Source organism: Schistocerca cancellata, chromosome 10 (assembly GCF_023864275.1).
Source record: "Schistocerca cancellata isolate TAMUIC-IGC-003103 chromosome 10, iqSchCanc2.1, whole genome shotgun sequence".
NCBI lineage: Eukaryota > Metazoa > Arthropoda > Insecta > Orthoptera > Acrididae > Schistocerca > Schistocerca cancellata.
This window is the reverse complement of record NC_064635.1, coordinates 134,425,840-134,442,961: the sequence shown is the minus strand read 5'-3', so window position 1 is coordinate 134,442,961 and position 17,122 is coordinate 134,425,840. Positions and strand designations below refer to the sequence as shown.

The following is a 17,122-nucleotide window of genomic DNA, read 5'->3' as shown; positions in this document are numbered from 1 at the left end:
TTACTGAACCAACAGCATTTTGAATCCAAAGTGACATCTTTCTCACAGTTTATCTGTAGACAGAGAGCATGTTGATGTGTGGATCACCCTGGACTTCAGTGTGACTGCCTCTCACACATTGGTGATGTTTTCAGGTGTCCTCACTTTTCATTGAAACCTGATAGCTTTCTCTTAACAATGCTTCCTGTTATTCCGAAAGCTCTAACCAATTGTAGGATTGTATTGTGAATCTGAGCAGTGCCAATAAATAGCAATGAAATATCTGTCATGTTGCACCGAAAGACACACCATTTATGACAGAGGTGTCATATGTGAACACATGATGCTTTATCGTCCACTGTTCCATTATTAATACAATGATGGACAGTCGCAGAGTGAATTATGTATACTTTGTCTCCCTTCCACCACTAACAGTAGTGGATTAGCCAATTTACAAATGTTCATGTCTTGTAGGTCACCTTGCGTAAATAATGGAAGGGATAAAAATATGAACTCACCATATAGTTGAGGAATTTAGGGATATAAACAAGACTGGAAATGTTGCGAAGAATTTTCAGAGCTAACTAGTATAGAAAACACACACACACACACACACACACACACACACACACACACACACACACACACACCTATACTGCCTGTGTAATCTGCAGTCGTTGACTCTGAGAAAAGTAATCCTGAGGAATGACATTGTATGAAAGATTAGCTATGTGTTTGGTGTCACTTATCTGCCTTTTGATGACAACATGTGGACTTTACAGCGAACTGTTACCTTTCTTCCTTCCATTGTCTGTCAACAACATTAAAAATGTGCAACTGGAGTGTTTTTGTAACTTAATAAGAGCAGCAGTAGTAAATCCAATGTCACACGGAGCAGTTTTCGTGGCAAGTTTGCTTGACAGCACACAAAACTCATCTGACGTGCAGCAAGGATGGTAAGCTCACATGCTGAAGGTGCCACAGGGTGTAAGGTCTGCGGCAAGTTGTTAAGTTTCCAAATGTGTGTTGCGAGTGCAGATTATCAGAAGGACTTTGTGTTATTAGCATTTGGTGTCAATGGAGATTAATGAGCAAACAGAAAGGATAAAGTCATTGTCAAGCACCTGCATAAAAATGAAATACGCGGGGAAGAGTTGCGCTCCCTATGCTTCATGGCAAATCGAAATGACTGTTGTTTTTTCTGTGCTAATGAGTGCTGTGTGTTAACAAGTCCCATTGTCAGGAAAGCTCACAAATGAATAAATTCTTAGAATAGGTGTAAAAGCATCTGTTCCCAACAGCTTGTAATTATAACATTGAAAATAATCAATTCTTGACAATAGAATGTAATTAGAGAGATAAAAAATCAACTCACCGAGTGGCAGCAAGGGAACACACAATTAAGAAACGTTTTTACATATGGAAGGTTTTGGAGTGGCTGCTTCTTCTGGTACAAGAATTTAACGGGAAGGAAGAGAGGTGAAGAGAAAGAGGTAGAGTTGGGAAAGTCATCCAGAACTCCGGCTCATGGGAGACTTGCCGGATGGGATGAATCTTTCCTTCTAGTTGTGAGGCTAAATATGTATTCCATCAATGTAGAACCATGGCACATGGTATGGGAAGTATTGGCAGAATGTAAGTAATTTACGAGTGAAAGTAACAACCTACAGATGCATCCAGTTAGTTAATATAATGTAATTGGATGGATAAAAAGTCTATGTGCCAAGCGGCGGTAGGCGAAAACACACATAGAAAAGGTCTTTCTTTCTCATCCTGCCTGGAAAGTCTCTCCTGACTCGGGGTTCTGTTCCAAACACTACCCTTCTTCCTAAACATATGAAAACTTCCTTCCCATTCAGCCCTTCTGCAAGAAGCCACTGGCTCCAAAACCTTGCATATGCAAAACCATTTTTATGTGTGTGTTCTCCTGCTGCTGCTTGGCTAGTTGATTTTTTTATCCATCCTATTACATTATATTGTCAACAGCATGCAAAAGAAGGGATTGATTAATTGGCCCTATCTACTGTCACAATGGTGTCTAGTTACTGTAATGTAAGGAATAACTTTAGGAAAGAGAGAATGATCTGGAATGCAATAATTTAGACAGATCGGAGACAATGTAAAGCATTGTTTGAGGAAACGAAGAGACTAACAAAGAACAGAGATAAATGGAAAAGAGCTGCAGCCAACCAATCTGCAGATTGAGAATTAGGAAGAAGAGTAGCATATTTCACTACAGTTCAATATTGTAAGAATCTTGTCAATGATTTTTAACTTATGAATAATTTAAGACTAAAGGTAACAACTTACTGAACAGTACAGGCATTGACAAAAAGCATCCACCAACTTTCTGACTCTTCTGGTCCCATCCCACAAATCCAACATTACTTTCAATACCTACTCAAAACCCTTAGGTCCATCCCAGAATTTTTCTCCCAAATCTATCTCCCTCTCCTCATCCCAGCACTTTCCACATGCTTCCCAAAATCCATAAACCCAACAATCCTAGACACCCAAATGTAGCTGCTTACCATGCTCCCACTGAAAGAATCTACCGTATTTACTCGAATCTAAGTCGCACTTTTTTTCCTGTTTTTGTAATCCAAAAAACCGCCTGCGGCTTAGAATCGAGTGCAAAGTAAGCGGAAGTTCTGAAAAATGTTAGTAGGTGCCGCCACAACTAACTTCTGCTGTCGAATATATGTAGCGCTACAGAGGCATGCTTTGTAGACACAAAGATAAATACTGGCGCCAAAACCTCTGCATCAATAAATAAATTTTAAAAAGGTGGAAGACGAGCTTTTTTTCCCCGTTCCGAGTTTCGACCATTTTCATACATTATCCAACGAAGTAAATACAAATTCCGTATTGTTCATCTTCGAATGTAGCAGAATTTCAATGTACTACGAAAATACGACTGGCAAGACTGTTTGGGGTGTTTCTCAATATGGCCAACTCTACGTTCTGAATTTTTTCCTACCTGTGAGAAGACATGGTTGCTAATAGGAACCTGATGAAATGTGAATCACATGCACTATTCTCTTCACCATAAGAATAATACGAATATAAACATTTTGCCATGTATTCTTTCGTGTTTGCTGCTATCTCATTTAAATCCTGCCTGCCTAATAAACTACGAAACTAGAGTGGGACAACAGAAAATGCGGAAGAATATACGTATCGTATCATGTTTATATTCGTATTATTTTTATGCCTAATAGTGATACAGTCAGAAATGAAGCAGGGCAACTGACTAGATTTTTAAATCTAAGATGACTAATTTCTGTGCTGAATTTGATGTACTAAAGAAGCGGCCGCAAAGATTTTCAAAAGGAGAAAACTTTTCGCCTAACTATTGTTCAGAACAAGTTCTATCATACGCAGTCTATTATTTGGTTCTTGTTGATCATTATCAAAGAAAGCAGCTGTGTAAGTAACAACAAATAGCAGTCTCTTGCCATTGTTTTGCTAATGAGGCGATTCCTCTCTTTTTTTTTTTTTTTTTTTCAACTGTAAGCAGCGGTAGCGCGCACAAAAGCAAGCCATGCCGCGAGCGGCGACAGGCCGTAAACACGCACTATCAGAATGCGACAAACAGTGCACGACACAGTACAGTAATGCATTTTCAGCTTAGAGTGGCGTAAACACCTATAACAAAGAAAACGGCACTTATCAGATCAAAGCAAAATAAGCAATCGATTCAAACCAGACGAAGCACGTGAAAAAGGAAGGGTACCCGTATAAATACTGACGGAGCGCCTGACGCATAGCAATGGCTACCTGGTAAAGCTTAACTGCTAAGCTTACGACTCGAACCAAACTACTGTAGCTGTATCGTCATTCATTCAACCTAAATTGTGTCTCATATTACAATGGACCAACTTTGTTTCGATATGGAGGTGCGGCCTAAAACTTTTCTCTCTCCTTGAATTTCGAGTTTCAAATATCAGGTGCGGCTTAGATTCGGGAATTTTTTTTTTTTCCTTTATTTCGAGTCTCATTTTTCAGGTGCGGCTTAGATTCGAGTAAATACGGTATGCTCTTGCTGATCAACACCGCCAACCAACTGCCCATTTAGTTTCACCTATTAAAGATTGGACAACTTCCTCCACTGACTACCATTCGTAAATCATTACCACCTGGATCCTACTCATCATTGTTGATGCCACCTCCCTATAGGGAAACATCCTCTATGATCATATTATTTCTGCTAGGGAATTCCACCTCTCCCACTGTCGTAACTACCAATATCCCACTTCATTCCTTAATCATCTAACCTTATTACATTTATGGGCCATGTAGAAGAAACCTTCCTAGTAGCCACCCGCAACTTGTCCGATTCACGTTCACTGATATCTTCATGATATAGGCCGAGGACCACGACACCCTATCCTCTTTCCTCCACAACCACAACACAATTTCTCCTATGTGCTTCATCTGGTGTTTGTCATCCCAATGTGCCACTTTACTGGATGTTGAACTCATCGTCTGTGCTGGCTCCATTGACACTTCAGCCCATATCAGGCCCTCTAATTAACAGTACAGCTGTCATCCCTTCGACACCAAAAAATCACTTGCCTATAGTTTGGCCACACTTGGGGAGTGTGTCTGCAGTGAATTTCCTTGTCCAATATTCGGAAGATCTCACCAAACCCTCCACAGGCAGGCTGTACATGCCCAGTCTAGTCCGCAGACAGAATTCCTGCACTCTGTCCTCACTCAACCCCTAATGCTCCCATCATCCTCCAGAGCCAACTGCAAAGGAGCATCTGCCTTATCACCTAATATCACACCATACTGGAACGACTGAATCGTGTCCTTCACCAGGGCTGGCTACCTACCTACCTTCATGTCTGGAAATGAGGAACATTGTCCCTCAATCCACCCCACTCCTCCTAAAGTGATATTTTGCTGTTCACCCAATCTATGCTATATCCTGGTCTGTTCCTTTGCCACACCCACTCCCAACACTTACGGACTTTCCGATCCACCCACTCGGCATATCATATTACAGTTCTGTCACAGGTTTATCGTATGCCATTAAAGGCAGGGCCAAGTCAACTGCACTTTCTGCACAGAATTTTACGGGGGTATGACCACCAACCAGCTGTCCACCAGAATGAGCAGCCACTGCCAAATGGTTGAGAACAGAGTTGACCATCCAGTGGCGCAATGCATTTTTGAGCATAGTGTACTCCATTCCAGTGGCTGTCACCTGGGTCTTCCCCCCCCCCCCCCCCCCCCCCCCCAGCACCATCCTTTGTTCTGTAATCCTCCTGGCTTCAGTCTCCTCAACCCCTTTCCTTACAGCCACCTCCATCCTGTCCCACGGCTAAACTTACTCATTTTGCAACCACACCCTCTTTCCCACAGTCTACCTTTCCTCTGTTTTGCCCAACAGCCCCCTTCCAATCGACTCCTCCATGTGACCGTGTCACTGTAGCCAATGCTGGCACACCACAATCCTATCCTGTACCCCTACCGCCTCACTCCAACCTGCCAGCCAGCCTTCCACTTTCTACCTTTGTGCACACCACCTGACACTACTACTCATTCCAGCCAACCTACAGCACTACTGGCTCGGCACTCTGTAGCTATACAGGTGTGCACGCGTTTGTATGTGTACCCTACCTTGAAGGAGGAATATGATGTAATTGGATAGATAAAAAAATCTACTCATCAAGCTGCAGCAGCAAGAGAACACATTTAAAAAAAGGTTTTACTTATGCAAGCTTTCCGAGCTGGTGGCTGCTCCTTCAGGCAGAAGGGTTGAATGGGAAGAAAGGGGGGGGTGAAGGGAAAGGAACTAGTTTAGAAAAAGGGGTAGTGTTCAGAAAAGTCATCAGAACCGTGGGTCAGGGAGACTTACCAGACAGGATGAGAAGGAAAGACCTTCTTTATACGTATGTTCTGCTGCCACTTGGTGGATAAATTTTTATCTATCCAATTACATTATACTAACAATGTTTTCGGTCTCATCTGTGTACCTGTCAACAACCTGGTTATCAGTAACTTGTTACTTTCATTTGTAAATTATTTACATTCTGCCAAAACTTTCCATACCATGTTGTAACGTGTGACGGTTCTACATTAATGGTAGACGCATTTGTCCTCTCGATTAGTCATTTTCAGTCAGTGTCTTCCACACTGGCACTTTCTGAACATTGACCAGCTAGCCTGCTGGTTCTCCAGCCCATGTACTGTATTGTAGTACTCCTTACATCTGGCTGCAATATCCTGAGGCTCAAAGGGTACTGTTGATGGATTCCATCTGACAAGAATGCAGTGTTCTTAATTTCATCAACATACATTTGATTTGTTCTGGTTGGAAGCTAAGAAGTATTACTAGAAGAATGAGTTCACAGTAAAGGTATCTTGTAATTTTTACTGGTGTCACATACTCTCTTTTAATCTTGAATACTTCCTCAGTACATTCTGTAACTGTTTGGAGCTAACAAAATGCAACAAATAACACTACAGTGAAATAACAAGAGTTTAAATACAAGGCTTCGTAGGCAGACCAGGAACATAGCAGTAATGGTGACAGGCTGGCTCGGAAAGTGACTGACCCTGTGAGCTGAGGAAGTGGGGTCAGGTCGCAGTTTGGCAATTCAGCCAAATTCACCGTACATGCCGGGGCGAGATGTGCTGAAATTGGCACTGTGCAAGACCCTTCTCATGAAATGTGCCGCACTCTAAAGACCTTCAGCACAGATGCGAGTTTTCATAACATATTAGCACAGTGCTTCCCTATGTGCATCAATTAATGCAATATTCCACTGTGGAGCCATCTACGATAATTAGGGTGTATACAACCCGGGACAACCGGGAAAAACCCGGGAATTTTTTCATCCGGGAGAAAACCGGGAAAAACCCGGGAATTTTTCGGAATTCCGGGAATTTTTCATTGCTTTAGCTTTCAGTTAAATTTTTGTAATTTTGACTGCAGAATTGATTCTCTAGCAAAGAATGTTATTGTTTCGTGCTACTGGAGAACAATACTGCAGCAATAAAATATGAACGAGAAGGAAAAAAATAAATCTTTAGTGGCAAAGGAAAAGTGCAATTTACAACAACAAAACACCGTGCACGCACAAGCGTGTGCAAATAGCAAAAATATGTCAAAGGCCGTAGGGCGCAGACTGTAATTCTTCGTAACAATAAACTGCTTGCTATGAGCATGACGTCACAACTGTTCACAATAGGTTCGTTTGACCAGTTGCCAGCGGTCTGTTGCGCATGCGCATTTGATCGCGTATAAGCAGTACCTTCTCCCGTCTCCCGCTACTTGAAGTTTGGCTGTTAGCTGTATCGGTAGTAGCAGCAAGCAGCCAGATGCAAACGAGAAAAATTTTTGTCGCGTGCCATAGCTGCCAGATTCGCGCTTTCAGAGTTGTAGTGGTGAAGGGGTTAGTCTCCACGTGACCTGTGTTTACGTTAAGTGATTTCGCTGCTTATCTTCGTGTACAGCTCTCACGTCAAATGAAAACAAAACGGATTTCTGTGGCCGGGAGCTATCAACTGAATTAAAATACATTCACATAATTACTGAGGGCAAAAATATATTATTAATTTCAATTTTCTGGTTTTATTTTATTTCCAAGTTAGGAGCAGTCAAGCATTAATCGCCTTGCAGAACAATGAAGTTATTTTTGCAAGTTTACTAAAGAAATTTGGCTTTATTAATCTTTCCGCTGAAGAAATCATTTTATTTGAAACGAAGTGTTTCATTCTACAGTATTGGCTAGTTCCAACTGTTCGCTGAATTTCAAGTGCAATTTCAAGTGCACGTTATCATCTTCTGCCATGTATGGCATTATGCCACAATAAAGAACCAAAGATGAGATCGTAGAGTACTGGTACTCCAAGAAAATTTACATCCCAAAAACCACATTGAAAAACTTAATATCAGATGGGACCTACTTCATTGTGAATCTGGAAAAAGCCAATTTGCACTTCAAGCCGAACTATGCATTTTAGTATGGTTCACGAAATTCCAATGCTCTTTGGAGTATCCTCTGATGCCCTGTTTCTTTTATGGTGTAATGTAAGCTCTCTTAATGCTCTATACACACGAACATGCGGGCTTCCTACACCACTGCAGTTGCACACGCACAATAATGCCTGTTTTCTGGCAGTCTCCGGATAGTACTGCGAACGGTGGTTAGAAAAGCGTTCCTTTCAAAGTAAATTTCTTTTTACGCAAGATGAAATAAGTTACATGTGAGAAAGAGGGATGTATACCTAAATGATAGAGCGTTCGAAACTGAACAGTTTGAGAACCAGCCACTTACAAGAATTTCGAGCCGAGACATTTATGTCATAATTTTAAATTTACTGGCACAGTTGTGTGATGTATCTTAAAGTATAACACACGCAAAAGAGATCAATATTACATGTGAAAGCTTAACTTCTGTTGTAGCGTGTTAATCTTAGAGACCAATATAATATGTCAAAGCTTAGCTTTTCTTGTAGATATACGGTACTGTGTACATTAATGTAAACCGTTAACATTTCCTCTTGCGTGTTCGCGCTATGTAACCAGTGATCTTGCTATAGGCTGACTATAACACGTGTCCTATGCTCTGAATAGCTGCTGCCATCGGCTGGCGAGACCTCGTGGCTTGAGATATGACTCGCTTACAAAAGGACATCGCAACCTCGGTTTCAACGCTCCGCAAACTAACGCGCTGTGTTTGGTGCAATTCGAATTTATACTTTCGTAATGCGAAAATATGCAGCGTATATGTTGCTGCAAATCAAAGGTCCTTCCAAAACTTCTCTCATTTTTTTAATTAAAAGTCTCTCCATACTTCTCTCCCCTGTCATTTCTTTTTTTCCCGGAAGTTCTACGCGATTGTATAAAACGTTAACCATTCAAAGGATTGATAAGTTTTGCAGTTCCGAGGGAAAAATCTACTGAAAACTTACTGTCACTTAACACGGAAAAAGTGTATATTCGCCCGGGAAAAAGCATATTTTTTAAACGGGATATCCGGGAGAAATCCGGGAATTTTTTTTCCTTGTCCCCGTATACACCCTGGATAATGCAAAGTAATGGTGAGATTAAGTCAAATTGTGTGTGTGTGTGTCTAGTGTGGCCACACTTCCAAATTGTGACATCGTATCTGGACAGTACTCACGATCAGTCAGCACAGGTAGTTTTCGAAGAATCTTACAAGGAAAATAGCTTACGAAAAAGTGTGACACTACCTGTGGACAAATGAGAGTAGCTGTAAACTGCACCTGCTCCGGAGAAGTCACGTGAGCTGTCAAGTAAACTTAGTGAGACATCTGACTCAGTGTGACATAGGCTCCACAGCAGTGAGGCGGGGATGATAAATTGACAGACAGAAATGGTAACAAATGGTCTAAAATAAAAGCACAATTTCATGTTACCTGTATCGTCAACAGCTGGACTACACTAATCAATAAGAGTGTGTGGTAATCATGCTTACATAAATGTCTGTGTGGGCTTGCATTATTTATCACGTGAATTTAATTAATGTGTAATAAATATTCCACATTATGTAAATTAAATGGTCACTTTGTTTTGCGCTGTGCTTGTTCTGACCAAACCCAACATTTTGAAACTGTCAGTGACAGTGTGGCTCAGTGGGTGTCATACCACAAAATCAGATGTACAGATCTCAGACAGATGTAGGATTTTTTTCTGTCATTATCACATCTTTTGCCTTTGACAGTTTGTTAATGTGAAGAATTCAGAGTTACAGTGCAGCTCATAGTCCATACGAAACTGTAGGTTGGGCCCCCTACAACTGGCTAGTTAAGGCAGTTCAGGAACAGAGCAGTTCAATATAAGGGCATAGCATCCCCTTCAAACAGGATGAGGACAGCTTTATATTAGGGTGACAAACTACTTCAGAAAATAATGTGTGTAGCACAACCAAATTAATTTTTGAACAAAAGTTCCTCAAATCATAAAACATATGCACTCTTTCACTCCCACCACTACAAATGCAACACCATCAATTCAGTGGTAGTTCTGCAGTGGCGGAATGAAGCACAGCAATTGTACTATGACATGAGGATGTCCAAATGATTGGTTTGCCTGACTATCTTCAAAATAATCCATCACTGTGTGTCTATAGCTGGACTGAAACATCATTTCCAGAATTTGCCTACATATTCCTCTCAAAGATCTGACATCAAGTGGCCATGTGTCGGTACACACCCATTGCCATTAATTTCAAAGATATTGGCCATGTAATTTCTGTTAAGGGACAGCTGTCCTGAATGCAAAGGTTTGTTTGAACACCACAGTGCTGTCCTCAGTGCAAAGGTTTGTTTGAACACCATAGTGCTTTACTAAGTACAATTGTACTGGATGTGGAATTTCCTTTCTCTGACAAGCCCAGGTAACATTGACTGAAGTGCAGTGGAACTTACGCAATTTTCACATTAACAAATCATTGCCAGATATGGAAGATAGGGGAGAGGAAAAAAAAATCTACGACCCGCTGAGGATTGACGTCTGAAGTTACCCACTGAGCTATAAAGCCGTTGTTACAATAGTTAATCTACAGAGACGTTTTATGAATACACTGAAGACAGGATTTGTCAGACTTGCTGAGGGACAATGTTCTCAGGGAAATTCATTTGACACTGAGCTTCCACTTTGCTTCTGTCCAAAGGTGTCTGATTAGCCAACAATCTAGCAGTTCCACCCAAATTCTTGGAACAACATTCCAATAGCTCTTATCTTGCGGTGATACTGTGAAAGTTTGAATCAACTATCGCCACAGTAATGAAATCATGCTGTACTGTAAACAATTTTTTGTAAACCACTATATCAGTTTTACCATTGACTGACTGATGAGTCCAACCTAAAATAACAAAAGCAGTACTATCCACAAAACATAATTCACCTCAGTAATTTAGGGTAAATACCATCAGCTCCACACATGCCTATCAGAGTTTCAAATTGTTTACTGTGACTCGACAGTTGACAAAACCTGCTTCCACAGATAAATTGTGGCATTGTTTGCATCACTCTCAATTAAGTCCCAGATTCATTCTTCTCATAAGCCACTCCTTGATAGCAGCACAACCATGAAACAATCTCATTGCTGTCTAAGGAATGGAAGTCTTTGCTGATATCTGGTTCCTACACAATATTCTAAATGCCTACGGGTTGTCGCCACAATTATTGACTGGGGCGCGGCGGGCGGCAGTGCAGCGTCATGATTCGGAGCACATTCAGTGTGGTAGCTGAAGGTTCTTGACCACAGTGTTTTGCTCACATTGTACTACACTTTCTCTGACCAAACTAATGTATTTTTAAATGTTTAAAATTTCCTGCAATGTATAAAGTACAAAATTTGTCACAGCAGAGTGAAGAGGGAGACAGCTGTGGATTTTGATGTCAAGAAATCTGTTTCGAGAACGAGCTTCGTGGGAAAGGATTCTGCAGTCTAAAAAGCAGCTGTCCCAAGTATCGGTGGCATCAAGTGCAGCTCCCCGTGTGCCGACAGTATTAGTAGCAAAAGGGACATCACAAAATAAGGGTGGGCCACATTTTAATTTTTTCACACTTGTTGCCTTTGCTCCTGCAACTAGCAAGAAACTGTGACACTGTGTAATATGTTTCTGTGTATCCTGTCCACCTGCCAATCCCAGATGTGGCTGCGGCTTTGAAAGTGTGATACACAGTTTATTATTATATGAACAGTGTATATTTATTGTGTCTGTCTTACCAACAATTAAAGTTGGTAAATATTGCTTTAAGACTGTTAACTGTATACACTGCATGTTTTATTGATAAAGGGCAGTGCTTTGATGTTTAAATATGTATTCTCATACGTTAGAAAACCATGGATATTTCTCCAGTTGTTTCTGTCTGAAGTGCCATTGCTAATTAATCATTAAAACTTTTCTCTACTAATGAAATATGGCTCAGGCTGTATAACTTTTACTGAGAAGTTGGACTGTACTGAGTCCAGCATTTGTCTTTTTAATGTTGTCAAGGAATCATCATGGCTGCAAAGAATTGTAATTGCAGCCCTGCTTTAGAGATTTCTTAAATATGTATAAGTGTTTGAGGTTGTAAAAGAGTAAAATTCGTGTGTGCCAGTACATCCTGAGGTACTTGGTCAGTAAACTGAACTGCTTAATGCTACAGGATATGTCTTAAGAAATTTGTGGTAAACAAGATTTTCACCAAATGTTACTTGTACTAGCAGTTTAATGTTGTGAAGTGTTTTATACAGCTTCTAATGCGGCAATGTGTCATATTTTTTGGAGTAAAAGTTTCAGCTTAAGTGTATGTGAAATTTCAGCCATTGTTTGGGAAATTCATAAATGTCTTTCATGTATCTAATATAAATTTACTGCCAAATTTAGACCATTTTGTAGTGATATCGATAGGTATTAATGCTATTTTGTGATCCTTTTACAGACGAATGTAGTCACTCTAGTATATTGGACCTGGTTCCGTGTCACTTAACGGCATTATGGCCATATTTCTTCTTCAATCTGAATGGAGATTTAAAGTGTCAGTATTTTGCTTGCTGTTAAAATAAGATCATGAAGTATGTGCGAAAGCAAACTTACTACACCAATCTGAAACAAAATCCTTTTGTCTGAATTCTCTACTCCGGTTGATTTATTACTGGGTATCAAATAATGATTGCAGTGATGTTATTTTGTGCAATGGAGCCAACATAGTGGCTGCTTAGGCAGAAGTGTCTTAAAGCCACATTTGTGGTGACTGCTCTTTTCAGAACTGTAAGTTAGGCTTCACAAGTGCAATTGATGGTAATGGCTTTGCTACTGATGAGGAATCTGTACAAATATATATAAATGTGTAATAATCCGTGTATGTTGGAAATGCCTGTTGTGTGTTTTGTGTAAATGACTTTCATAGCAAGGAATGCATGTTACTTAAATTACTCTGGATTATGAGTTGACTTTTTATTCACTCTGTGTGACCCGTACGTTTATTTCTACCTACCGTGCTGCAACAAAAACAGGAAACAATAAAATTCACCCATCCCATCCCATTTGTTTCAAAGTTTATCTTGGAAGAAAAGCAAACAGCCATTTGGAGTACCTGCAACTGAATGTCTGATAGGTCAGTTCATGTTCAAATTCTGCCTTCACAGTAACTGAATAGTTTTTTATAAATCTGGAACTGTATTGTATGAAGACTGGAATATATGACTTTATTTATCACTAAATTGTGAATTAGTACATGATCGTTCTATGTGAAGCAAAAGCTTATATTTTTTTAAGGCAGCTTTTTGTAAACTAAATTTTTGGCTTATGTGTGTATTGAAGAGTGCATTGTAATTAAAACCATACATATGTAACCCTAACAAATTGATGTTCTTACTCCATTTTACTGAAATTCCTCAGCTTTTATTTCACAGTACGAAAAAGCAAAACAATTCAGAAATTTTTCACAGTATGCCGCAAATCTGAATACAGTACACAGACGTAATTAAAACACAAAATAGTACTACTTGCTTTCAGGTCGTAAGTACCTAAGGAATGAAAAGTTGGAGAAGGTACAAATAAAGTGCTTTACACTGAGGTGACAAAAGTCATGGGTTAGTGATATGCAGTAGTATTGTGTACACAAAGTATAAAAGGCCAATGCATTGGCAGAGCAGTCAGTTGTACTCAGGCAATTCGTGTGAAGAGGTCGATGGGAATTAAATCTTTGAACACGGGAATGGTAGTTGGAGCTAAACACATGGGACATGCCACTGCGAAAATCGTTAGGGAACTCCAAGTTCCACAGTGTCGAGAGTGTGCAAAGACCAAATTTCAAGCATTACCTCTGACCAAAGACAACGCAGTGGCAGTCGGACTTCACTTAAGGGGGGACGTACATGAAAATGACCAAATTTGTGAAAAAAATTTTATTGGCTCTTCATTTACTACATGGTATTGAAATTTCAATTACCAAATATTACGTTCCAATTCCGCTTCTAAGGGGGAAAAAAATAATAATTTGTAATAGCTTGCACAGGGCGACGCCCCCCCATCTTGGTCTTCATCCTCTCGTATATCTATTTATACTGCGTTTTTTTCCAGTTTTGTGCAGTCACAATGCAGGGAACGTTTGTGTACTACATCAAGAAGGCTGTGGAATAATATCTCTGCCGCTGGTTTTATATTCTTTGATTTATAGCGTTTGTTTACGAGTGTTTGTTTGGAATACATTTTTACGAAAGTTGTAAGTAGACTTGTTATTATATTTTGCAGCATGCCGCGTTCTAGTAAGGTGTTTAAAAAGGTTAGAAAGTGTCAAGCTTCTCGATGTAGTAAAGACAACTTGAAAACCAGCCCCATAATAACAAATGGAAACGATACTTCAACCAAGAAAGCGAGTGCTTCGAGAAGGAAAATTGACAGCTGTCAATCACTTGATGATTGTGGCTCAGACACTCAAGCTACTAGTGGTTTTAGGCTTATTGATTTGAAAATACTATCTGATATTATATCATCTGCTTGTGTATGTGCTGACTGTGGTGCAAAAAGTTTGAGATTATATGACGAAGAAAACAGAATTGGAATAGTGTGTATGTTGCATCTTACTTGTGAAAGCTGTCATTCAGACACTGCTTTTAGAACTTCGGCATCAAGTAACCGGATATATGAAGCAAATATGCGTTTAATATATGGCATGAGATGTTTGGGCATAGGCAGGGAAGGTACCAGACTGTTTTGTGGGATCATGAACATGCCACAACCAAGTGCTAGGTACACCACTGGAAATAAAACACTGCTAAGTGCTCTTCAAGAGGAAGTGGAAGAAAACTTGAAGTCCTCTGCAAAGGAAGCTGTGAAGATGAATAGTGAACTAAAGACAGAAGCAGATAACACGCCAGACACCGATTTGTGTGTGTCATGTGATGGAACGTGGATGAAGCGTGGACATACATCACTGTATGGAGTATCATCTGTCATTAGTGTTGATACTGGAAAAATTCTTGACGTTCAGGTAATGAGCAAATATTGCTATAGCTGTGTACTCGGAAAGAGAGCTGGTGAAGTGGAAGAAAATAAGTGGCAGGTTGAACACAAGAAAGTGTGCTGTAGAAATTATTCTGGTTCTAGTGGTGGAATGGAACCTGCAGCTATGAAACTTATGTTCCATCGAAGTGTGGAAAAGTACGGTGTTAGATACACAAAATACCTTGGTGATGGTGACTCCAGCTCCTTCAAAACTGTTTTGGAAAGTGAACCTTATGGTCCCCATTGTGCTATAGAAAAGTTGGAATGTGTTGGACATGTGCAAAAACGAATGGGAGGCAGACTTTTAAAATTGAAACGTGAATTGAAGGGCAGGAAACTTGAGGATGGAAAACTTTTAGGTGGTCCCAACAGACTCACAGACAAAGAAATTCATTCTTTACAAGTGTACTATGGCAAGGCAATAAGGGACAACAGTGGAAATTTGAATAACATGCAGAAGGCTGTGTGGTCTATTTATTTTCATAAACTATCCACAGATGACAAACCTGTACATAATTTGTGTGACATATCGTGGTGCAAATTCAAGCAGGCTGAGCGTGATGGCATGAACTATTCACACAAGCACAGTTTACCTGTGGCTGTTTTAAGTGCTATAAAACCAACATTTAGGTGTTTAGCAGAGCCAGACCTCCTACGAAAGTGTGTGCATGGAAAGACACAAAACCCTAATGAAAGTTACAACTCACTGATTTGGAAACGTTGCCCAAAAACAACATTTGTTTCAACAATTATTGTTGAAATTGCTGCATATGATGCTTGTTTAGTTTTTAACAATGGTAATCTTGGAAGAATAAAAACTCTACAGAGGCTAGGATTTCATCCAGGAGCTTTCACCTATTCAATATTGAAGGACATCGATGACAAAAGAGTTGCTGCGGCTGATATTACAGCCAATAAAATTGAACAGCAGGTTAACCAAAGAAGACAAGCAAAGAAGAGACTGCTTGCAGATGAAGAGGAGTATGCATATGGCTTGCACTAGTTCACACAGAGACGGTAAGACCTAATACAAACACTATCAAATCATTGATTCAGTTTTCCCGTAACTTACATTTTTATAACTTTATGTACCTTTTTCTCAAAAACCACAAAAGGTAGAGAAGTGAAATTTGGTATATGACTAGTCAGTACTATAGTGAAAAATTCTGTGGAAGGAATTTTCATTTAATAAAATAGTAAGGTATTTATGGTAGAAAATATTCCTTAAATTTGATATATTATTTTTCAGGGAAATTGGGAGACCCGTAAAAACTGAACAAAAGAAGATATAAAAATTCTGCTCCACAGAGTTTTGTAATTATTTGGTATGAAAGTGTGTACAAAAATTCATTAACATTGCTCTCACAGTTTTCTCAAAAAAGGAACATTTGTAATTACATTGTTGAAAAAAAATTAATTGTTAATAATTAAAGATGTAAAAGGTCAATAAAAATGAAAATTTAGGTTCATATGCGCATAACATTTCTTAATAACTGTACCAAATTTGGATTGATTATCTTAAAAAATTAGAGTTTTATAAAATACTTTTAAAATTACTGCAGTTTCGTGTACGTCCCCCCTTAACAACATTTGCACAGCATTGTCAGTGTTAACAGACAAGCAACACTGGGTGAAATAACTACAGAAATCAATGAAGGACGTGCGACAGAACTATCCATTAAGACAGTGGGGAAAAATTTGGTGTTAATGGGCTATCGGAGCAGATGAGCACAAGTGGCTTTGCTAACAGCACACCATTGCCTGAAGCGCCTCTCCTCGGCTCGTGACCATATTGGTTGGACACTAGATGACAGGAAAACTGTTGCGTCATCAGGTGAGTCCTGATTTCAGTTGGTAAGAGCTGATGGTATCATTTGAGCATGGCACAGATCCCGTAAATCTATGGATCCATGTTGTCGACAAGGCACTGAAAGCTGGTGATGGCTCCATAATGCTGTGGGCTGTGTTTACACGGAATGGAGGGGGACCTCTGCTTCAACTGAACCAATCTATGACTGGAAATGGTTATGTTCTGCTATTTGGAGACCATTTGCAGCCATCCATGTTCCCAAACAACAACGGAATTTTTAAGGATAACAGTGTGCCATGTCACTGGGCTACAACTGAAAGTCTGAAGAACATTCCGGACAATTTTATT

The 17,122-nt window shown here is 39.8% G+C and overlaps 1 protein-coding gene across 5 annotated transcripts in view; it reads left to right on the top strand.

Annotated features, from left to right (window-relative positions):
- Window positions 1-13,817, top strand: part of LOC126106515 (fasciclin-2) — a 905,782-nt gene extending 891,965 nt beyond the window's left edge. For 3 of the 5 annotated variants that reach the window (XM_049912841.1, XM_049912838.1, XM_049912839.1), the window contains one exon: window positions 11,331-13,817. In XM_049912841.1, coding sequence (XP_049768798.1) covers window positions 11,331-11,418 — 88 coding nt within the window. In that variant the 3' untranslated portion in view covers window positions 11,419-13,817. The remainder of the gene's footprint in view (window positions 1-11,330) is intronic. The other 2 variants (XM_049912842.1, XM_049912840.1) reach the window with 1 other exon arrangement.
- The last annotated feature ends 3,305 nt before the right edge of the window (window positions 13,818-17,122 follow it).